Source organism: Sphaeramia orbicularis, chromosome 4 (genome assembly GCF_902148855.1).
Source record: "Sphaeramia orbicularis chromosome 4, fSphaOr1.1, whole genome shotgun sequence".
NCBI classification, from domain to species: domain Eukaryota; kingdom Metazoa; phylum Chordata; class Actinopteri; order Kurtiformes; family Apogonidae; genus Sphaeramia; species Sphaeramia orbicularis.
In genome coordinates, this window is record NC_043960.1 from 36,249,257 (window position 1) to 36,272,638 (window position 23,382).

At 36.4% G+C, this 23,382-nt stretch overlaps 2 protein-coding genes across 3 annotated transcripts in view; one reads left to right on the forward strand and one right to left on the reverse strand.

The window, feature by feature from the left end:
- Nucleotides 1-11,784, reverse strand: part of kdr (kinase insert domain receptor (a type III receptor tyrosine kinase)) — a 29,397-nt gene extending 17,613 nt beyond the window's left edge. Inside the window, exons 1-12 of one of the 2 annotated variants that reach the window (XM_030132360.1) lie at nt 11,473-11,784; nt 10,370-10,463; nt 10,086-10,288; nt 8,173-8,294; nt 7,165-7,330; nt 6,863-7,002; nt 5,447-5,630; nt 4,705-4,825; nt 3,950-4,116; nt 3,708-3,864; nt 417-537; nt 69-180 (exon numbers count right to left, since the gene is read on the reverse strand). In XM_030132360.1, coding sequence (XP_029988220.1) covers nt 69-180; nt 417-537; nt 3,708-3,864; nt 3,950-4,116; nt 4,705-4,825; nt 5,447-5,630; nt 6,863-7,002; nt 7,165-7,330; nt 8,173-8,294; nt 10,086-10,288; nt 10,370-10,463; nt 11,473-11,539 — 1,654 coding nt within the window. In that variant the 5' untranslated portion in view covers nt 11,540-11,784. Of the gene's footprint in view, nt 1-68; nt 181-416; nt 538-3,707; nt 3,865-3,949; nt 4,117-4,704; nt 4,826-5,446; nt 5,631-6,862; nt 7,003-7,164; nt 7,334-8,172; nt 8,295-10,085; nt 10,289-10,369; nt 10,464-11,472 lie in introns of both variants that reach the window. The other variant, XM_030132359.1, reaches the window with a different exon arrangement.
- An 8,968-nt stretch (nt 11,785-20,752) lies between these two features.
- Nucleotides 20,753-23,382, forward strand: srd5a3 (steroid 5 alpha-reductase 3). Its single transcript, XM_030132909.1, has 5 exons — nt 20,753-21,025; nt 21,158-21,309; nt 21,387-21,572; nt 21,655-21,780; nt 22,766-23,382. The coding sequence occupies exons 1-5, from the start codon at nt 20,802-20,804 to the stop codon at nt 23,023-23,025; spliced, it is 948 nt and encodes a 315-aa protein (XP_029988769.1). The 5' UTR covers nt 20,753-20,801; the 3' UTR covers nt 23,026-23,382.

Here is a 23,382-nt window from a genome sequence, read left to right on the forward strand (position 1 = left end):
TCTGTACATGTAGTAACGATCAGAACAAGGAGCCTCATGCAAGAAATAGAACAGAGGAAAACGCTCACGTGTCACATGGAAGAAAATGATGCGTGAATCTTCTCCAGCTTTGTTGGCAGCAGTGCATCTGTAGAGGGCATGGGTCTCGGCTTTCTGAATCTTCAAAGAGCTGACGATTTTCTAGTGAACACACATTTACTTTGTTAAATATCCACTGCACTCATTCTATAAATACTTTACTTGAAATAATGATTTATGTCTGTTAAAATACATCTCCAGCTCCTCTAAAAGTTAATATTTAGACACAAGATGATTCCTAATCTCTTAAAAATCTGTCTTTTTGTGTGCAAACAGTGATGGCGTATAGTGAAGAAGGACTTTAATAACTCTTCATATTCAAAATAAGAAATATTCACCTTTTGGGTGTGATCTGTGTGACTGAAAATCCGTTCAACAGGGTTGTGACCAGTGCTATTATTGATATCTTTCCAACTTGTACAATCCTCCAACTGGACCTCAGACTTATCCAGCCCTGACCTATTGGACAGAGAAGAAAGGAAAACCATCCCTTATGATACTTGGAAACAACATTAACAAACATACTGTTGAAATGGAATAGGTTAGGAACAGTGTTGTGCAAGTTACTTCCAAACTGCAATGGCAAGGCAAGGCAAATTTATTTGTATAGAACAATTTATACACAGGGCAATTCACATTGCTTTACAAAAATGGAAAAGAGACAGGTTAAAAACACACAATTACAATTAAAATAAAACAATAAAATATAAATAATAATCAATTAAAATAAAGTAAAAGAGAAGAGCGCAGACAGAACCCTTTCAGTTGTTCTATACACAGTTGAACAGAACTGTTTTCAGCCCACATTGTCAGAGTAGAGGCCTGTCTCACGTCATTACAGATTACTTGTTACTGTTATTTAAAAATAATTCCTTATCTTACAATATTACTGTCTCAGAATTGTAATGCGTTACATGACTTCTGTATTACTTTTGAGTTACATACAAACTCTTGTCATAAATGGCACGTACACAGTAGAAGTGTTGGTTTTTTTTATTTGAGCAAATAAATTATGGGCGAAAAGTGTGTTGTAACGCATCTACCGAGTAAAATATTACTGAAAATTGATTAGTAATGCCTCATACTACTGCGTTACAGCAAAAAGTAATCAGTTACTGCAATGCATTACTTTTGTAACATGTTCCCAGCACTGGTTAGGAAGTACTGGTACCCCGTTAAATATGTAGTGAGATGCATCATTACTTTTCTTGCAAATGCTTTAAACTGGGAAATTAAATTCAAACACATAAAAACATCCATATAAACGATCACTGTATAGCAATGTTTATATTTATATTATATATTTATTATTATTTATTTATATGAAGGACATAGTTAGAGTCCTTCAATATATTTTAAATTTTCAAATGTATAACAAGAAACATACAACTTGAACTCTGCAGGCTTTCTGATTGGATAATTGTCGGTGGGTGGGCCTAATGAACCAAAACAAAAAATGTTAACATAAACAAACGGAGTTACTTCAAAAATATGCCTGACTCAAAACCATGCATGGCTGATAGACAAATTATGTAAACTACTTATGTAGGTGAAGCCCCATGTCTTACTATTAAAATAACTAAGAATATTGGAATATGCTAATTAAAGTAGGACTTAGGAAAGGGAAATTAATCATTGTTGGGTAGATTTAAAATATGTTTGTGTAGTTATTTAGTACACTTGATGTGTTGAAGATTATAATGCAAAATGTGTCTCTTATTACATGTTTAAGGGCCCCCATTTATAAGCTGAAGACTGCTTCTGGGGTGTCCTATTACAAAATGTATTTTATTTATCAACTGTTGATTTTAATAAACGTGTATAATAATTTTGTAATAAATTTGTAAAATAAATAAATTTAAAAAAATAGGACCAATGGCCCTGTAGCTTACCGGCCAACTGAAAAGCTTTGGGAAATGTATCCAGATGCCATTTGTTATCACCCAGTTCTGTGTATTTACTATATTACAGAAATAGCCCATGTTATGGTCATATTCCAATCAGATCTGTAAAAAATTCAAATTCCAATTTGATATCATTGATATTTACTGATTTATTGTATCAATCCACTTCCTATCTCTTATAATGGGAAAATTTTTCAAAGTGGCACCAAATCCAGAATCAGATCCAGATCAAAATAATTTCAATACCTTGTGCTGACATCATCATACAGAAGCTGTATACCAAGTTTGAAGTCAATCAGAACTGTAATTTGGGAGAAGAAGATGATTGAAATGTTTTCCCCATAAGAGTCATTGTTAAATTTTCCATAAGTTCCCGGATCCAGAAGAAGATCCTGATCAGCATGTGGCCATTATGTTTTGGTCATCTCCCCATCAGGGCTGGACTGTAGAAATTTCCACTTGATATCATTTATATTTACTGAGTTATTGCATCGATCCACTTCCTATCTCTTACAATGGAGAAATTTTTCAAAGTGGCACCAAATCCAGAATCAGATCCGGATCCAAATACTTTCACTAACTTTTGTTAACATCATCATAAAGAAGTTGTATACCAAGTTTGAAGTCAACTGGAATTGTAGTTTTGGAGAAGAAGACGATTGAAATTTTTGTAACGGATGACAGACGACGACAGACGACGACAGACGCCGCATGACGACAATAGCTTATGGCCTGTCGGCTGGTAAGCTAATGAACATGAAACTGTTGTTTCAAATTCCCATCCTCCTTCTTGAAGTTGCGCAGATATGTTGGTAGCTACTATGCCTTCTACAAAGCTGATAAATAACTGCCAAGTGGCATAGAACTTTCTAGTGGAACCCACAACAGTATATCTAATTTTTTCTAGGTGAATATGATCTTTGATTCATTGTCCATATGTTGGGGGGTGAGAAGATGGTGGGGGGATTCCTCCATTTAAACAAGATAAGCCCCCTGGCCCAGTTCTTATATTCTGCATACAACCTTTTATCAACCGTTTGTGTCAGTGTAAGTTATTTTTTTACTCTTCTGCTCCAAACTCTTACAGATGTCGTCATGAATTTCTGAAGGCAAAAACGTATACAAGATGAGGCACAGCTTTAGCAGGAAAAAGCTCTTTTTTTTGATAGAGAGCACAAAAAGAAACAACAGGAAACGTATTGCGGGGCTGAGGAAGTGCTCTGATGTGTATGCAGAAGATAAGGAACCTGCTGATGGTCCTCTCTGGTCAAAGCAGCTACACACGCCTCCTCCTTTCTATCAACAGTCGTCAAATCGCTGCATACCTGAGTGCATTGTTGTGTAATCAGTGTTAACAGTCAAGTCCTGCTGCACAGACAGAGTTACTGGGTTGACCCACTGATTCAGGAGGGCAAAAAGTAAAAATACTTTATTGAGTTAAATTTGGAAATAAAGCCAAGAATAATTAATGTCCTTCTGAAAATGGACATTGTGAAGGACATGAATCACATCCGCTGATCCACATCGGGTCAGGGTGTACTCTCATTGTCTCCTCTCTTGTTTTTGTCAACATCACGAAAGCAGCTATTTGTCCCCTAAAATCAACAACCTGTTGACAATAACTGAGCGACCGGCGTGCGAACACTGTGTCCACGCACAAATGGAAACATACTGCAAGTTTTTCTTTGTCTCACACACAGTCTGAGGGCTGACAGAGCGACTTACATGAAAGCCTCTGGACAGTCGTCTTTGGACATCCACTGCCAATGGATCTGTGCAGGGGTGGGGATTCCCGAAGTAGTGCACCTCAGGGTGGGGCTGCTGCCATAAGGGTATATATCTGTGTCTACGGCCACCTCCTTCTCAATGATATGAGGTGGTACTGTAGAACAAAACAACCAAAATGACAAATGAAGTGTCATGCAACTCAATGAGAAACATACAATAGAATAAAAGGGATTACGTGCCATTGACCAGCAGCTGGAAGGAGCGTCTCTGTTCCTCTTTAGTGATCTTATTGGTCAGGACCATCGTGTAATTCCCTGCATCCATTTCTGAGACTCCACGAATGATAAGAGCATCACTTCTCTGTTTGATTTTGTAGTCATGCTTCAGTGGCAGTCCATTTTTTAACCTGCCAGAACAGTATAAAAAGTTATCCATAACATACATTTAACCCGTAAAGCCTGAAGCATTAAATCATTGACAGAAAATTCCAGTTCTTTGAAACTGGGGCCTTTACTGGTCCTTCTGAACAACCCCATTTTTTTTTTTTTTTAAATATCAATTTCCATGTATGAGTTTCAATTTTGTATCATATTTGATACATCAGGTATCAATGCTGAAATATTTTTATTTTTGAACAAACAAAAACATAACACAACACAAACATGCCTAACAAATTGGTAATTCCTTTTCAAAACTGGCAAAGTTCTGCCTCCTTCCTCATTAATGACAATAGTGTAGTGTCAGTGGAAAGGCCTCTGGTGAACGAATTCTTCCCCCTTGGTGGATTATCTGTGTATTGCATGTATCTAATTGTATACATCAGGTTTTTCAAGACAAAAAATCAAACTGATCATGTAGAGGGCTTCAAAACTCATGTATCAAATATGATTCCTTTGGTGTTATAGAGTTAAGGATGGATGTTTTCAACATGAATACAAGGTGAGGATGTATTTCTTTAGTGTGAATAGCTGTTCTCCTTCTGCTGTGAACATACCATTTGAAACTGGGCTCCGGGTAGGCTAAGTATTTGACGGGGATCTGGATCGATGTCTGATCACCCACATTGACCTCCCAAACCTTTGTCCAGGGCTCCTTCATGTCAATGAATGGTTTTTCTGAAAACACATGAAATCGTGAAACATATGAATACCGTAAAAAATGATTTACGTCAGTATTTACTGCAAGATGCACTTCTTAATGGATGCAAAAAGTGAGGGAAGCCAAAAAAGAGCTCAGCATGAGCTTGTATGATTTATCAGACACAGCCAGGGAAAAATTACAGAGTAAAACAAATCTGAAAAATGTTCTAGGTAAAGACAGTGGGAGTTCTTTATATTTATGGTTCATGGAAAAACTGGTTTTAAAGAGGATAGCATATGCACCTAGTGGTGGGTCTGTGGTTTAATTGATGCTCTACTGTACCATCCAGCTTGGATCAATTCTGCATGACTTTTCAGTCTAATCAGAGGAATGGAATTTCCAAAAAAGGAGGTTTACAAAGAATGATGTACAGATGATGTGACTATAAAAATACAGAACTGTTCTATTGTGATATACAACAGGTAATGTATTCTTAACGATACTTTCAAAAGAAAATTGGATTTAATCACTGACGTTCAACTTTTCTGTTATGTCAGAGCCAAAAATAATAAAATGCTGTCAGCCTCCCGTGACCTCCTACAAAGGATGGGGCTTTTTTGTTTTGATTCAGTATTCGTTACTTTTAGTGCACTTACCATAAACTTTTAGGAAAACTGTGGCACTTCTCTCCATCTGCCCACTGGAGGCAGTGCAGGTGTAGTCCCCAGTGTGATCAACCGTCACATTCTCCACTGTGAGTGTTTCCGACAGCTCCTGAGAGTTCCACAGCTTCATCTTGTGGCGTGTTGTGTGCATCGCCCTTGAGCCATTCACTGAGGTCTAACATACAAAAGATACATTGCAATTCCAACATGTATTAGTTTCGTACAGACACATGAGAGCATTTTAGTGTAATTATGAAACTGATGCATCATGGAGGACACTTAAAAAGAAAAGTTGTCTGCACATCTGGTGACCTTCACACTTTGACCTAGTATGAAGATAGGCTAAAGGATTCCTGAAAGCAGGAAGTAAGGATGTGCAAGGATAGCAGGAAGTGAGATACAGAACCTGTGGTATCTGTGTCAGACAGGCTGATTTCAGTTAATCGTTATCATCAGTGTGAAAAAACACTCTTGTCTTTGTTCATAAACGACACAAGAACACCAAATATCACACTGTGCGATTCTGTGGTGCAGTGTTGTTTACTGTTTATTCCAGTGTGCAATGTTTGTTTTCTTGCTGTTGGTAATTTAGTTCTCTCACCGCTGATCATCATTACTCCACCCCCTGAAGGGGAGGCAAGGGGTATTATTTTTGGTTCAGTTTGTTTGTTTCTTTGTTTGTTTGTTAACACTTTAGCAGCAAAACTATTGGTTCAATTCATACCAAATTAAGTTCATAGATTACCAGTGACCCAGAATAGATGTCATTACATTTTAGGAAAGGCAGGTCAAAGTTCAAATTTTTTTATGATTTTAAAAAATCTTCCTGTTTACTTATAATGGGCGAAATACGTCCGAGGGGTGGGGTTTGTTATGCCTGGCACCACTTATTATTATTATTATTATTATTATTGTTATTATTATTATTACTCACTTGTATATCATTGTTATGACTACTAATATATATATATATATATATATATATGTATATATATATGTGTATATATATATATATATATATATATATATATATATACATATATGACTTTATTACAACTTTCATTCTGTGATGATTAACTATTAATATTATTACTACTACTTTGCCACTTGTTTCTATTATTACTTTACAATGTGCAATTGCAATTTTTCACTACTGTTTTTTATAGTTATTGTATTACTTTTGTGGTATTTATTTTATTATTCTTTCTTATATTATTTCTTATATAGTCAGATATTTGGTATTGTACTGCTTTTGGAACCTCAATTTCCTAGGGGCTCTACCAAAGGATCAATAAAGTTCAATCTAATCTAATCTAATCTAATCTAATCTAATCTAATCTAATCTAGAAAACAGAAGCAGATGAAAACAAAATAACAAAAAAAAATAATAGGGGCTTGGACACTGACCAGGGCCTGACCAGAGTGTGTCCAGTTAAATTCGATGCCCACGTTGAGCTCAGTGGTGGCGGTGCAGCTCAGCACCAGCCGCTCCCCCACAGACAGCCTCACTTGCGTGGGGGTCAGGGTGAGGTCATAGATTTTGTATCCTGCGGAAAAGGGAGGGAGGACACAGCAGTTAGTCGTCGGCCTATTGTTCTCCTGAGACCACAGACTCTCTCCCAAACTCACCACTCCTTACTTCTCTTTTTTCATCCCAACATTAATAAAACATCATCATTATTAACCAACACATCACTAAGAGATCTTACCCACAACTGCAACAATGTAGAGAGGAGACTTGACCGTCTCGTTGCCTATTCGTGTTTGGCAGAATACGACGCCGGCGTAGCTGATCAGATGGCTGGGAACAGTGAAGCCCGTCTTAGCGTCCCACACTGAGTCCTTCCCATCGGGATGAAGCTCCTTCTCTGGATACTTCTAACAGACACAGAAATTAACTGATTTTGAACATAGAAATAAACCCCATCACCTTTTACTTGTGTGTCTACGCTAACATAGGATTCATTATTTAAGTGCTCGATAAACCGGCGACAGAAGCTGATAGCGACAGGGGAATTGACGTCACTTCTCAGAACATATTTGTTGAGCATTATGTTTAATTTCCTCAGCCTGTTAAAACAGATTTGTGCTTCTCTAGAGGAGTGAAACGTCTGAGAAAATGAACCCGTTGATGTCATCAGGGTTATCTCAGCCTGGTTCAGGAACTTAGGATCTGGTGTTTTGGAGTATGACCCACACATGGGACAGAAAATCTCAACATATTAAAGTCCATTTTTAAAAACCTGTTAGGCTCCACAAGAGAAACTGCTCCAATATAATATATAATCTGTACACATGTCTATATATATAATGATGCATGTAGATATGTGTATATAGGTGTACGTAGGAGTATCTCCCCTATCCAACTTGTGGCATGTTCAGCATGTGCACAACAGATGTAACAGTATGTGTATCATTTTTTGATTTGTTGTTTACATTTCCATATTTTCTATTGTATATCTGTTTGTTGTGCTGACTAAATGCTCTTTTTCCTCTTGTGTGCTTTGTTGTACTCCACTGTGGCTGCTGTAAATTTGGAATTTCCCCTTGTGGGACTAGTATAGGAATATCTTATCTTAAAAACGCCTAAGTTGATTAAAGTACAACACCAACATCACTGCTACAGCTCTTCAAAGAACACAGTGAACTCTAATAAATCAGTGAGAATTTTTCAACACGTTAAGTCAAAATAACAAACAGAAACAACTCTTCCGTACAGTGTGGAGTGTAACGTTGAGATTCTCGACTGAGCCTCTGCAGGGGATGACCACCCACTCTCCTTCTCGGATAAACACCACCTCAAATTCTTTCTCCGATGGCACGAATGGCACCTTGTAATCTAAAATCAGATCACACACACATTACATCAGAGGAAAGTCAGCATAAAACCAAGACGACAAACAAGGAAGAAAATCATCAGGATGATACTTACCTCAATGGATATGATATTTTTTTGTACATAAATGTCAGAGATATAAACTTTTAAGAAGTACACACAGTCACAGGAAAAATTATCAGACCATCAAAAGTCACCAAAAACAATAGTTATGCAATCAAGTACTAACTCCTGTGTGTATCATGCGACTAAAACAGGCAGAAAAGAAAACATGGAATGCCTAAAAGCACTGTTTTTGGCAGTACGATGTCATAGCTATTGATGTAAGAACTGAAGTGATTTTGGTTATTATCAAGAAACATGGAAAATGGGCGGATATCAGCTCTTAAGTTAAATTCTTAAGAGCTATTTTTGTTGTTATCATTATATTTTTCCAAACAAATATTCCTTTAGTTGTACCAGGCATTAAAATGAACAAAAAACTGAAGAAAACAAAGGTGGTCTAATAATTTTTTCCGCGACTGTTTGTTATGGTGAGTGGCTGCTTCACAACAAAAGACATACAACTCATTTATGTGAAACATTACATACTCTAATACAATACCACCCTTAACATAAATAGCACTACATAGGACTTAATGAAACTGAAGACCAAACAAAGTAATATGACAGTGTAAAATGATGCAGCCACTAATGCTTCAATTGAGAGGATGTAACATTGTGGCCCTTTAATGACATAAAGATTATCATACTTTTATCACTATTTTCATTAATGGAAGGTAGATTTTCTAGACATAAAATCAGCTAGGGCTCGGCCAAAAAACTACAGTATCACAATATAAGTTTATTTTTTGTTATACATCATTCATGCTCTTTAATCACTGAATGTATTTGTTTACATTGTGAACTAAAAACTAAAATACTTCCAAATATTTCAATGTTTTCTGTACATACTTGCATATATTGATATAAATAAAAGATTGTTTTTTTAGAATAATTACGCACATTTGTCAAAGAATTTTTAAAAAACAGAACTATCTTTTACATATTTGTGTCTTATTGATTTGTTTTCATCATATTACAATGTTCCCTTTTTTGTCTTGTTGCATCTTTTACAATGCTTTCGTTCTCGTGTTGAATGCCATTTACATCTTTTGGGTATTGTAGTGAACTTTTCTGTGTCATGTTATTTTCATTGTGAAATATCTTTTACAATGTTTTTGGTTTTTTGGGCCTTTTACATTATTTTTTGTTGCATCAACTATGTCATTTTTGTCCTGTTGCATCTTTCATGTCATTCATGTATCTTTCTTTTATTCTTTTGTCTTTATCTTTTTATTTGTTGCATCTCTGTTTCATCATTTCATCTTCATACATATTATTTTCATCTTTCTGCATCTTAAACATCATTTTTGTTGTGTTGCATCTTTTGCAAATCATTACAAATAAGTAACTGGTTGTTTTGTTTTTTTTTTTTTGTTTGTTTTTTTTTATTTTGACATTTATTGCTGTAATTATCAGTATCAAATGATATGAAATGAAAGTGATCCCATTTTGCCTTTACAGGTCACCACTAGAGGCTTTTATCTAAGACAACAAGGTGACATTATTACATAAGTGGTTACAGTATGACTAAAGACATACTATTAACCATGAAACGTCTATTTCTTATACATTTTTGGAACTATTTTTGTCAAATACCTGTTACATACATAATAATAAAAGCCCCATTTTTCAACATATGTCAGTCCATCTATGTCTGTTGCTACAAAGTACGTTAAAAGACAGTTTTACCGTGGACGAACACATAGGCGGCTGCAGCTGTTTTGCCATCTTCAATTTTCAGGTCTCTGTAGAAGCACTGATACTGTCCGGTTTCATTCACAGTAGAGTTGAAGATCCGAAGCGTTGTGCAGAACAATCCTGATCCACTGCAGTCACTGGTGGAGAACCGGGTGCTTGTGGGAGGGGTGTTCCACCTCAGGTATTGGCGACCTCTGCCAGATCAACACATTATGGGTTCACTGTTGTATATGTAGGATCACCAGCAGAAATGGAGCTTTGCACCATGTACTTACCTGCAGGTGAGTTCCAGGCTCTCAGATTTGTTCATCCTGTGGACGCCATAGAGGTTCAGTGTTGGAGGATCAGGCATAAACCGAAGGTCAAGGCCTGAAACAAGAGTAAACAAATTAATCACAGCAAAGTATGGACACAAATATTCTCATTTTTGTCTGTCTGAAACTAAAGTCGACCCATAAGTGGTTGAAAGGTCACATAGGTCGTCTTCAGAATTGTTTAATGCAAAGGAAATCTATTGAGAGACAAGGGAAGCAAACTGAAAGGCCGGTGAAGGTCTTGGATATGAGAATCACTGGACATGCTTTGAAACTAGCTCTCTGGGCACTCAGGCAATTTTTCCAGTCCTGCAGAAAATGGCGGAGCTGTGTCAAAACAGGAAGCTGGGAAAGATAGGCCGGGTCAGGCTCTATAGTCCAGCACAGTGTGGCCTAGGTGGGGTTCCTGTTTCTGAGGATACACACTGCCCACCACCTCCCTGTGAGGCCCTAAAGCACACAATGTATTGTATGGAAACATGTCAGGCTGACCCATCAACTGTTATATAAATGAGGCTCATTTGAAATTAAATGCACATCTAAAAAGTCAGTTCATGTTTGTAGATAATAGAGGATAGGATAACAGCTAGTGTGAGTTTTTTCTTGCCTTTATCAGTTTTTCCCTTTTTGTAAATGGGCACAGATTTCCCTCCATTTATTGTCACCATGTAATTTAGTGCCTATAGTTTCAGGCCTAATACACACTTTCTCACACAATTTATGTCACTGTTGCCATAAAGTTGGAATAAAATACTTTAACCTGTTATCATCAAATGATTGTAACAACGTGATCAATCCTTGATAGATAAGGTGTAACTGAGACTGAGTATGTAATCATTGCACCAGGTCAAAGGTGATTATTGATGTGTATAAATAGGAATAAAAAGAGGAATGAGTCTGAAAACCAAATTATTTCGACTTTATGCCCAACAGAGTACATAGAAAACCAAAGTATACAAAAGGTTCATGTATTTCCATCATCTTTAGGCCTAGTTGTGTGTTAGACTCACTTCACTGACAAAAGAATCTAATGCGTTTTTGACAATGAAAACGTTTTCTCTTACCTGCAACACAACTTATTCCCAGAACAATGCCAAGGAGAGAGGAGACGGAGCCTGCCCGAGCCATCATCCAACAGTCCACACAAACACCCAAGAAAAAGTTAGTTGTGACTCCGCTATTTAGGTCCTACAGGTGCGTCACCAATCCATTGACCCCCGCTGCATTTTATTCCACTCTGGTGACAAGTGCCAAAAGGTACAGACATGGGAACCCAGTGCAGCCCAGTGCGCAGTGGCCAGTGCGCAGTGATGTGTGCGCTGCGGCTCTGGCCTCATGGAGCTGTAGCTGAGGATGGAGCAGGCTGCAGGGGAGGAGCGTCTGTCTGACTGGAGCTACAACCTACCACATGAGAGCTCCTCCTGGACCTCCTGCTGCTGCCTCTTACTGGGACAAACACTGAAAAGGAAGGTTTAGCCCAATAGCTGTTTGCGTAAAAATTAGCCGTGACGCATAATTGCGTTAACATAATTATCGGGCCTATTTAAGTGCATGCTGTTTACTAAAAATGTGATATATATGTTCACGTTAAATTTATAGACAGATTTATATGTTATTGCTTAATTGTTAGGCTATTGCATAAGCATGTACTGATTCTTATTGTTTTTTGGTTTGTTTTGTTTTAAAAATAAATAAATAAATAAATAAATAAATAAATAAATAAATAAAGAATTTGCATTAATCCATAAAGACCCAATCCTAATTTTGTGTCAGTTCCCAGATGATTTTTTTTCTCTTTATTTAGCCTTTCTTAAGTGATTTATCACTATTTATTATAACATTATCCTCTGTAATTTTCATTTTTCACTGTAAATCACGTATTTTCCTATATTTAACCCTTTGATGCATGAATTATGAGAACCTCAGTCAAGATTTTTTTTTTCCAGTGATTTTATTCCTCTTGTGATTGAATTTTTTTTTTAAATGAACCTATTTTTTATGGAGTTACAAAAATGTCCACTCAGCTGGACACCATTTGCATAATTTTTGAAGCAAAGAAACATGTATTTAAAACGCAATAACAGAAAGTGATATGAAAACTATGAAATAAGGGCATTTTTAATGCAGCTAATCTGATGTTATCGCATATTTGATCATATTCTAATACTAGTTATTACTCACTTCATGGAGATAATATGCAAAAAAATAAAAAATAAAAAAACTTTTTGTTTACAAAAATTTTTAATTACAGTCTAATAACAACTAGCAATTGATTTACACTCAAACATGTTGCTGCAGATTAGTTTTATCTAGAACAGCAAAGTTACAGGAATGATATGAATTGCAGTGTATTATGGGATGGTGCATAAGCATCCACTGTGTTGGCTGATATGGAACTAAAACAACAAAACCCATGAATATACAATGAGAAAAGCTGTAGAATAGCTGTCCACTGTAGTGACCACTATGCATGAAAGGGTTAATCTCCTATAATTAATTTGAATGCTCATGAAAGCTCAGAGTATATTCAAAAATATTATATCAAAACAGATAAAACTCTAATTTTAGTCAAATCTATCATTAACTGACCATAAACAAAGTGTCTCCATCCACTGTCATTGATCCAACTCCATGGGTTTTACTGGTGAATCAATGTTGTAGAAGATGACTGTGTTTCCATGTTCACTACAGAGCCTCTGAACATCCATATGGGTCATATCTGATGACCATGAAAAGATGGCAAACTGTATTTTACACCAATTATTTACATGTATTGATAGGATTAGTGGATCAACAGGTATTAAATATTTACATCAGTACATGGTTTTGGTAGATAGTGGATGTTTGGGTCTTTATTGGTTATACTTACATAATGTATAGTGAGAATAGTAAAGAACATTCCCACAGTTACTATGAAAAGTTTAAGCTACAAAGAAAAGATTGTAAATGAAGCCAAATTTGGATTTTTAGGTGTGCAATACATTCAAAAATAGTAACAACAGAGTTGTGTTTGACAATATCTTACACTGACTTTCATTGTTTTTACACTTTTTTCATGTGCGCATGAGGACATTTATTGTTGAAAGTGTTCATTTTTGCTCTTTGCAAGACTTGAGCTGCTCTAGAGTCTGTCTGATTCTCGTCTTCATGATGTCTGTACATTTTCAATAAGAGACAGATGTGGACTGCAGACAGGACAGTCCAGTACTCTGTGACCATGAAGCCACAGTTGGAAGTGGTACAGACTGAAACCTGGCATCGTCCTGCTGAAACAACAATGAGCTTCAGGGAAAAGACGTGTTTCAATCTCTTGAACACGCCAGTAACAGTAAATCTCAAAAACCACAATTAATTTCGGTTAATGAATTTACCGCGTCAGACATATTTATATTTTATACACCGGGTACTCTTTCCGCTTTACTCTGACTTAAACTGCGTGCCCATGCAGAACACATGACCGCCGGTGTTTCTCCACCTTACGCCAATACTTCCGTAAAAATGGCTGTCTGGTTAAATCCGGGCTGCCCCAGAGGGGGGGGTCACGTAATTTAAGTTAAACCACCAGTTATGTTTCAGATGGATGGACCAACCCAGGAGAAATGGAAGAACTCATCAAAAAGGAAGGTTTGAGATTTTTTAAAAAGTTAAAACAAAACTTGATTTATTTGCTTTAGGCCAAAATAGAAAAAGGTTACAAAAAAGAAAGAAGTCAGTTATCAGTTAGTCTAGCATCAAACACACTATTCGTCTCCCACCTTGTCTCATCTCATCATCACATTTTATAGTCTTCAATCACTTGGAAGACTTCCATTTTTTGTTCCTTAATCTCAATGATTGGTTGAACACTTGTTCCTGCGTAAAACATGTCACAGTTTACGTCAATAACTCCACGTTAGCTAATTCTAACAAAAAACACATTAGAAAGTTCACCTGAGCTAATCGCACCTCGGTTTGATATTTGCACCAACAATTTAGCTTACACTGCATGGTTAAACCACAAAGAGTTCCGTAAGTATGTCTAGTTCTAACACTTGTGCAATTCTTGACCACAAAAAGTCCCAAGTTCATAATCAAGATGAACTCAGCTAGCTTTTACCACAAAGCTGCAAGATAAGATCTTTTTCTCACCTTTTCTCCGAGTTCAGCACACACGAACCTGACCTGACACTGACTGTTCAGTACCAAGGACACATCTGCAAAAATAAAAGATTCTTCAAGCAAAACAACCTGCAACATTACATTTTCCTTCTCCATTTTGGTTCATGATGTATGATGCATGATATTCACCTGACATTGTAGAGCAAAATTTAAAGTCACATTCAACTCCCATTTAATACGATCCGTATCACAAATCTATGCCTTCACTTTGATACGGGTCAGCCATGTGGCCACCGATGCAGCCCCAGACCATCACAGATGCCGATGATAGATTGTCTTTTCATCTTGGAAATGTAGAACCCAGCATCAGTTTTTTTTTTCTGAAAACAAGCTGAAACATTGATTCATCAGACCACAGCTTTTCAGTCCACCTTAAATGACTTCAAGAGACATTTCTTCACATAATTTATGACTATAAATGTGTTTATACAGCTCTGGAAGAAAATACGAGACCACTGCAAAATGATCACTTTCTCTGATTTTACCATTTACAGGTATGTGTTTGAGTAAAAAAAATTTTTATTCTCTAAACTACCGACAGCATTTCTTCCAAATTCCAAATAAAAATATTGTTATTTAGAGCATGTATTTGCAGAACACGACATGTGGTCAAAATAACAAAAAGATGCAGGTGTTTTCAGACCTCAAATAATGTAAAGAAAAGAAATTCATATTCATTTCTAAACAACACAATACTAATGTAACTAATGTAATGTAATGTAACTTGGGAAAGGTTCAGACATCACTATTTGGTGGAATAACCCTGATTTTCAATGACAGCTTTCACGTGTCTTGGCTCTCCACCATTGCTGTTGGATGACTTTATGCAGCTCCTGGCAAAGAAATTCAAGAAGCTCAGTAATGTTCCATGTCTTGTGACCATCCATCTTCCTCCAGAAGTTTTCAAAGTGGGTTCAGGTCTGGAGATTGGACTGGCCATGACAGGGTCTTCATCTGGTGGTCCGTCATCCACACCTTTATTGGCCTAGCTGAGGCCAGGAGCATTGTCCTGATAGAATAACCAGTCCTCAGAGTTTAGGAACATTGTATGAGCAGAAGTCCAGTAGTTTTCAATAGTTATTTTTTGATTCCAGTTATTTTGCAGTACTAATAGTACTGTTTTTGTCTATTGCAAGAAGATAGTGATGGCCACAGTAGCGGTTTTTATACTTCTCCTTCTTAAATAAGACATGGATCAGGTGTTTATTAAGTAGAATAAGGTGTGTTTGTGTTGGAATTCAACAGACACAGGAATGGCTGTCATACATGCAGACATGATGATTTCAGAGGACACTGCAGTGGTCTCTTAATGTTTTCCAGAGCTGTATGTACAAAATGTTAAGTGGGACACTGAAACAATGAAGACCTCTTGTTTTCTACTTTTGTCAGTAAAATAAATTTCAAACAAATTAACAAAGTCACATTTGACTTTCTTATTGATGTATAGAAAATATCAACATTTCTGTAATCACTATCAGTATTGTAGTCACTCAATTGCCTATTTATTGTTTTTCTCACAGTTTTTATCTCTATACCATTGGTTACATTGTAAGTGAAGTGTCTAACTTAACATACTCCAAAATAAGATAAAGGCTGAATAAAACTACAGTTAGCTTCAGTAGCCTACTTCTTCCATGTGGAAAAAATAGCCTCCCTGACGTTTTAGTTCCAATTTGAACCATTAGAATATATTTTAATGGAACATTTCACCTAGTAAGACAGAAAGTTTGTGTTTTGGTGCTGATGTGGATGCAGGAGGCTTTAGAGAGATGAGGGGGTTGAAAGTTATGTGCTTTATCCACATGTTTCCTGGCCTGGTCACTTCTACAGGGATTCTCTGCTCTACCATCCTAGACCAGCGCTTCCTGGAGGGCACTCTGCACCACATGCATCTATGGAAAAGCTGGAAACAAAGATTTTCCACTTTTTTATCTGCTTTTGTTTTCCACATTCAGCATGATGTGATTACTCTGAACTCTGGCCCACTCAATGACAAAGACAAATGTAACTTTAGACACATAAACATGTAAACATAATATATATTATACTCACAGTATACGTACACTACAAACAAAAGTTAAGGATATTTTTAACTTTTGGGCTATTTTTTTCAGTTGGGATTCTTGCACAGTGCTTTTTACTTTTTTATGTGAATTGAATTGAAATACATTTTTTTAAATGACCGGACATAGTTTTATTTACAAATGGCAAAAATGACAAAAAAATTACAAAAAAAAAAGAAATATCCTTAACTTTTTGTTTGTAGTGTATCCTTATGTCAGTTCTAGCATAAAAAATGGACTTCTAAATTGCTCTTGTTTTAATTGTACAGAATGCTCTCTATAGTAGTAAAAACAACCCTTATTGAAATGTCTGCACCAGTTAAATACTGTGAATTGTTTTGGAACTGTTTGTGTTTATGCCCGAGTATCTCAAGGGGGATTTCAAAGGTCAGTGTCCCACAATTCAGCGCATAAAGAATGGGCTCAAAGCCTTTGTGCACTGAGAGAGAGTGAGCGACAGGAGGGGGAGAGTGTTTGTGTGTTCAATCTGTGTTTTTGTGGCTGAAGCTGCAAAGAAGGCACTGTATGAGCAGGTCATCTTAAGCACGAAGGCGAGTGAGTAAAACTGCCTTTTGAGTTGGCGTTTAAAGACATCGGAAGGTGTGAAAGAAATGCTACTTGAAATTAGGTGCTTTCATGTGTATTTTCTGCTGTTGTGCCACAGTGTCTAGGGCTGGGTATAGGCTAAGACACAATGCTTCTTTTGTGTCAGTTCCCAAATTAATTTAATATAACCTTAATGAATATTATATATCCTTAACTGAACAGAAAACAAGTATCTCCATTCACTGTCATTTATTGACCTCCATGGGTTTTACTGGTGAATCAATGTTATGGAAGATAATGATTTTTCCACGTTCACTACGGAGCCTGTGAACATACAAATAAAAAGATGACAAACTGCATTTTACACCAATTATTTATATGTATTGATAATATTAGTGGATCAATGGGTATTACACAGTTTACATCAGTATATGGCTTTGGTTGCCAGTGGCTATTTGGGTTTTTGTGGGTTAAATTAGACTTTTTACCAGTTCCCCTTTTTAATAAAAGTACAGTGAGTACATGATGAACACAGAATGCAAGTCTTTAGTTTTATTTTTCAAATCATTTACATTTGTATACACTCAAAGCAGTTTTACAACATAAACAATAAACTTATGGACCACAGTTTGAAGTTATCTTAACTTTATATTATCAAAATATAGTAGTCTGTGAGAGGTGTATGCACTGACACTGATGATGTTTGCTTTTCAGCTCTGAGTAGCTTTGAATTCTGTAACTCAACACACTTATGACATGAGACTTTCACCTCTGCTTTCTGCTTTTATGCAACAGTAGAAGTTCTGTAATTGAGAACTCTCATGAAAACACTAGTGATGATGTCAGTGAGTGTGTACATAAACATTAGGGTGTCGTCCAGTCCACATGGAGCACCCGTTCAAGTTGTTGGTTTCTGCAGGCTTGTGGGTCAGGGGCCTAGAGAGGGTCCAACTCTTGGCAAAGTAAAAAAGAGGAGGACACTGAGGACAGGGAAGGGAGGGAAACAGGAAACAGTACACACTTCCTCAGACAGGATACCGTGCTCCTCTAAGAGGCATCCTGGAATCTAATGCCTCAAAGACCTGACCAAGTCTTTCACACAAACACACGTCTTTTCCTTTGACACATTAGTGCATCGTAGAGACAAAGAACACACAAATGATTTGTGAACTTGAGAGTCGAAAGCTCAGCAAAAACAGACATGATTTAAGTTCAGCAGCTGTGAGGACACGTTAGCATCATGTTTGGAGACTGAGTTTTGATCAAGGATCAACTGATGCAAATTTCTCTACACAACCGACACTGGTATTGACATGGTTTCTCTTGTTAAGTATTTACACTGTTGCACACAGGAGACATGTTTTGTCTGTTTAAAGTTCATAATAATCATCTCACATCTTTTAGTGAGTAAAAAGACATAGTGCTCTATTGGTTGTTAAAAGTAATAAAAATATGCTTAGTCAACTTCCACATTTACAAGATAAACACCACTTTTAAAACAGTAATATGACTACTGGGGAAGGGCAATAAATAGATAACAATAATAATTATAGCAATAAAATTTTATATCACAAACAATACAATTATTGCAATTCTATTTTTTTTGTCTTTTATCTTTTGGGTTTGTTTTGCTTATTGTCAGTTTATTGTCAGTTAAAACATAAAAGTTGCTTGGCTTAAATTTACTCAAATCACTTTTTTATGAAAAAACAAAGATAGAATACAATTGTATAAATGTTCTACCTTTATATTTCTGAAATTGTTGAACAGTTGTGTGTCATATTCTGACCACAAGGAATAATTTAAGTACAAATAACCATGTGACTTCATCCATTTTCACTGGAGACCAAAAATCTGATGAGACTGGAAAGAAATAATGATTGACTCATTTATAAATATTTATAAATATTGACATGACGAGATTTAAACATCATCTCTGTGTTAGAATTTTTGGTGAAATTAATCTATTGTCTATGAAATAGCATAGAGGCACATTTTGTAAACAAGTAAATAAAGAAAAACCTATACTTTTCACATTTGTTTCTGAACATATTTAGTAAGGGATGTTGAGCCGCATTATGTAATAAATTCCCATTATGTAATTAAAGTTCAAAATGTAATAAGAATGTCACGTCATCTTGTAATAAAGCCGCATTATGTAATAAACTGACGCATTTTGTAATAAACTACCTCAATGCATTATGTTGTAAATTTTCTCGCATTATGTAGTAAGTTATTACAATTTGAGAAATTTATTACAGAATGCATTTGACACATTTTTATTTTTTAAAAAATTGTAATAACATGGTTCATCATGTAATAACAATCCAAATTAATATAATTTCAGAGCACTTTAGAAGAAATTAGTCACAGGAGCTACAGGTAATGTAATCAGAACTTTAACCACACAGTTTAAAGATTAATTTAGCACATTACATTTTCCTGAAAATAAAAATGTGTCAAGTGCATTTTGTAATAAATTTCTCAAATTGTAATAACTTACTACATAATGCGAAAAAATTTGCACTGAGGTAGTTTATTACAAAATGTGTCAGTTTATTGCATAATGCGGCTTTATTACAACATGATGTGGCATTCTTATTACATTTTGAACTTTTATTACATAATGGGAATTTATTTCATAATGCGGCTCAACAGGGAAATATAAATAAAGTTAATTTGAGGAACTTATACTACATTATGATATACATGCAAAAATATCAATAATCGAGATAGAAAAATACTTAATGCTAAACACTTTATCTTTGCACTGTTGCCTCACAGCAAGAAGGTCCTGGGTTCGATTCCAACCAGGGACCTTTCTGTATGGAGTTTGCATGTTTGTGTGGGTTCTCTCCGGGTATTCCGGCTTCCTCCCACCATCCAATGATATGCACTAATGGGTTAATTGGTTAAGCTAAAATTGCTCATAGGTGTGAATGTGACAGTGATTGGTTGTTAGACCTGCGATGGACTGGCGACACATCCAGGGTGTACCCCACCTTTGCCCATAGGTACCTGGGATAGGCTCCAGCACCTCCACGACCCTAGTGAGGATAAAGCGGTTCAGAAGATGACTGCCTGACTTTATCTTTGTGTGTTTAAAGGTAAAGAAGTGTGATTTTATGTGAAAGACTGGCCCACATGATGTAAATCAAAAGCAGTGATTTAATATGTAATGTAACATATTTGATATTATAATATGATGTTCATATTACAAAGGCCAATTAGGTTTCAGAGGATGAAAAATCCATAAGTGCAGCATTTACCTGCAGACAGATCAGTCCGTGTGTGCTGCAGATACACACTCACCTGCCACATGCTGTGCGTCAGCTACTGCCACCTGCTGCACAAATGTCATTACCGCGTAAAACAAGGTGCCAAGTTTTTTCTTTTCAGTCATAGACACTGTATAATTCACATTAAAATACTATTCACTGTTTTTCTCTCCGAATCCTGACGATTGAATTTATGTACATTTAAGTGTTCCAACTGAGCTGAATTATTTATTCATAATAAAGGAAAGGTGCCGTTTTTGGCATGAGCCCGGAACCCTTACGATTGTTTCCAGCCGGTCCTGTTTTAATGTTGCACAAAACAATGTCCACGACGTGCAGAGCCGGAAAATGATTTGGAGCTCAGTTGGCTTTACTTTAATAGATGCTTTATGGGGTTTTCTGTCTTGTTGTTTCCTCGTAGCTTTTGGGGCATACAGAATCTCACCACAGCTGCCGAGAGAATACGAACAGTCTCGTCTTTACGTGTTATTTCAGGATCTGATTCGGTACGGAAAAACAAAACAAAACCTCAAACGAGATGACTGGCTGCGTGTATTTGATGTCCCGAAAAGGTAACTGTCAGCACTTTAGTACAGCAAACGCAACACAAATATAAATGTAAATAGGATTTATGTGTTAATGTGTGTCCCCCGAGTATACACGAAATTAATAAAATGGTGCCTGTGCTACATGTGTCTTTACAGGTGGTTCTGTCACTTCTATGCCATCTCTGTTTGTTGGAACGGTTTTCTTCTGGTTTTATATCTGAGCATGATATTTCAGCATCAGTTACACCCATTATGGCTCACTGGAGTTTTAGACATTTTGACTGGTGTACCAAGCAATGACAGTCAAGGTAGGCTGAAATCCTTCTGCTCTATGTTTTTTTTTCTCTTGTGTAATGTCACATACTAATTCCAGTGCTGTTTGCAGTCCCACATCTGTCCACTCTGCTGGTCCTGCTGCTGCTTTGGGTCCACTCCCTCAGGAGGCTGCTGGAGTGCCTGTTTGTCAGTGTTTTCTCTGATGGAGCAATGCATTTGGTGCAGTATGTTTTCGGTGTTGGGTATTACATCCTACTGGGGCTGACTGTTCTTTGCACTGATCGCATGAAAAGAGGTGAGACTAAATTGAAGCGTCTCTAAATCCACTATTCAGTGTTTCCGCTGTGTGGTATTTATCTTTGGGTTGTTCTTTGTAGAGATTGGTCCTTTCCTTTATCAGCTCAATTGGTGTCATGTAGTTGGAAGTGCACTTTTTGTTTTGGCTTCACTACTTCAGCATCAATCCATGGTTCTGCTGGCCAGGCTTCGTATTGGAAGATCAGGTACGGCTTTACATTATCACAGAACACACAGTGACACGATGTGATGAAAATCTATTTTACAGTTATTGAATATTATGTTATACTTTGTGAAGACTAAAGATAGGTCAGTTAAAGGTGTATGGGTGTGTTAGGAGGATTTAGGAGAATCTGTTGTATAATATGTCTTATTCTATAATCACACAAATATGAGAATCTTTGTGTTTCTGTCACCTTAGAATGAGCCTTTTAAATCAATAGAGTAGTAGGTTCCCTTTCACAGAGTCTGACTCAGAGCCAGACTTGCTCTTTTTCTCTTTTCTGTTTTTTTTGCTTTGTATTGGGTGACATCCAGTGTTAGGGTGCATTACTATTTCCTACTATGTTTGAGTGTGAACCAAACTTAATATCCACTTAACTAAAATGCACAGAACAGATGAAACAAGCACAGGTTGTAACAAGGGATTTCCACTTTTTTTTTTACAATCACTGTAGGTGAAGGTATGAGGTTATATTGTTGGTTGCAATGTACATTGTTACAATCATTACTAGATGCCACTAAATATCACACATAGAGTCTTTAATCAGTTTGACTATCATGGGACATTGACCAATATCAGGCTTTGCAAGTAAGCAAGTTACTGACTTCTAGGGAAAGTAATGGCTACAGAATTGCATCTTTTTTTTTTTTTTTTTTTTTTTTTTTTTTTTTTTTTTTTTATGGTTAGTTTAATATTTTGTTCCAGAGTTACTGACCTCTTAATTTAGATCTTTAATATTTTGATTTGGATGTTCAGTTCAAGAATTATTCTGTTTCTAATAAAGTCTTAGTAGTTAATTCCCACTGGTATTGGCTGATTAACGTTTCATGTTATAAACTATTGTTACTATTTGGCCCTTTAAAAATACATTATCTGTCAATCTCTAGTGAAGTGTAGCAGAAACTTCTAGTCTGTTACAGTGAACTGATATGTCGCTTTTGTGTGTTATCTTTTCTGGTGTCTTGTAGGAACGGTTGAGACGTTGGCTCACAGAATACCAAAGGGAGGATGGTTCGAGCTAGTGTCTTGTCCACATTACTTTGCTGAGCTGCTGATCTACATATCACTGAGTTTGGTTTTTGGAGGTCTTTGTCTTACCTGGTGGCTTGTAGCTCTTTATGTGCTTTTCAACCAGGCACTGGCAGCTCAACTTTGTCATGACCTTTACTTAAGCAAATATGAGTCCTACCCAAGACACAGAAGAGCATTTTTACCATTTGTGCTGTAAATATTTGCCAATGGTGAGTCTTCAGTTGTTTTTCTTATTTGAAGCAGTTATGATGTAACGTGGAAAATGTCAAAAATACAAATTTAGAGATAAAACCGAAAGCATTTTTATAAATTGTAAGTTCTTGTACAACTGATTATCCCATCTTACATACAAATTTTGCTGAATATATTAAAAGTATGTTGATGTCATTTTTTGAGTGTGTAAGTTTTTCTTACCAACATTTGGAGGCCATCGTGGTCAGTATTGACATTTGTCAACCCTTAATCTCTAGAAACATTTAATTATTGTCTTCAATGTCGTAATGTACGTATTGAACATGTACATTTTTAATAAAGGTTTACTCTAAAATGATCA

Coding starts and splice junctions, on each gene's coding strand:
- srd5a3 (XM_030132909.1), top strand. CDS start 20,802: ATGATTTGGAGCTCAGTTGGCTTTACTTTAATAGATGCTTTATGGGGT. Junction 21,310..21,386: donor ACCAAGCAATGACAGTCAAG/GTAGGCTGAAAT, acceptor TGCTGTTTGCAG/TCCCACATCTGTCCACTCTG. Junction 21,573..21,654: donor CACTGATCGCATGAAAAGAG/GTGAGACTAAAT, acceptor TGTTCTTTGTAG/AGATTGGTCCTTTCCTTTAT.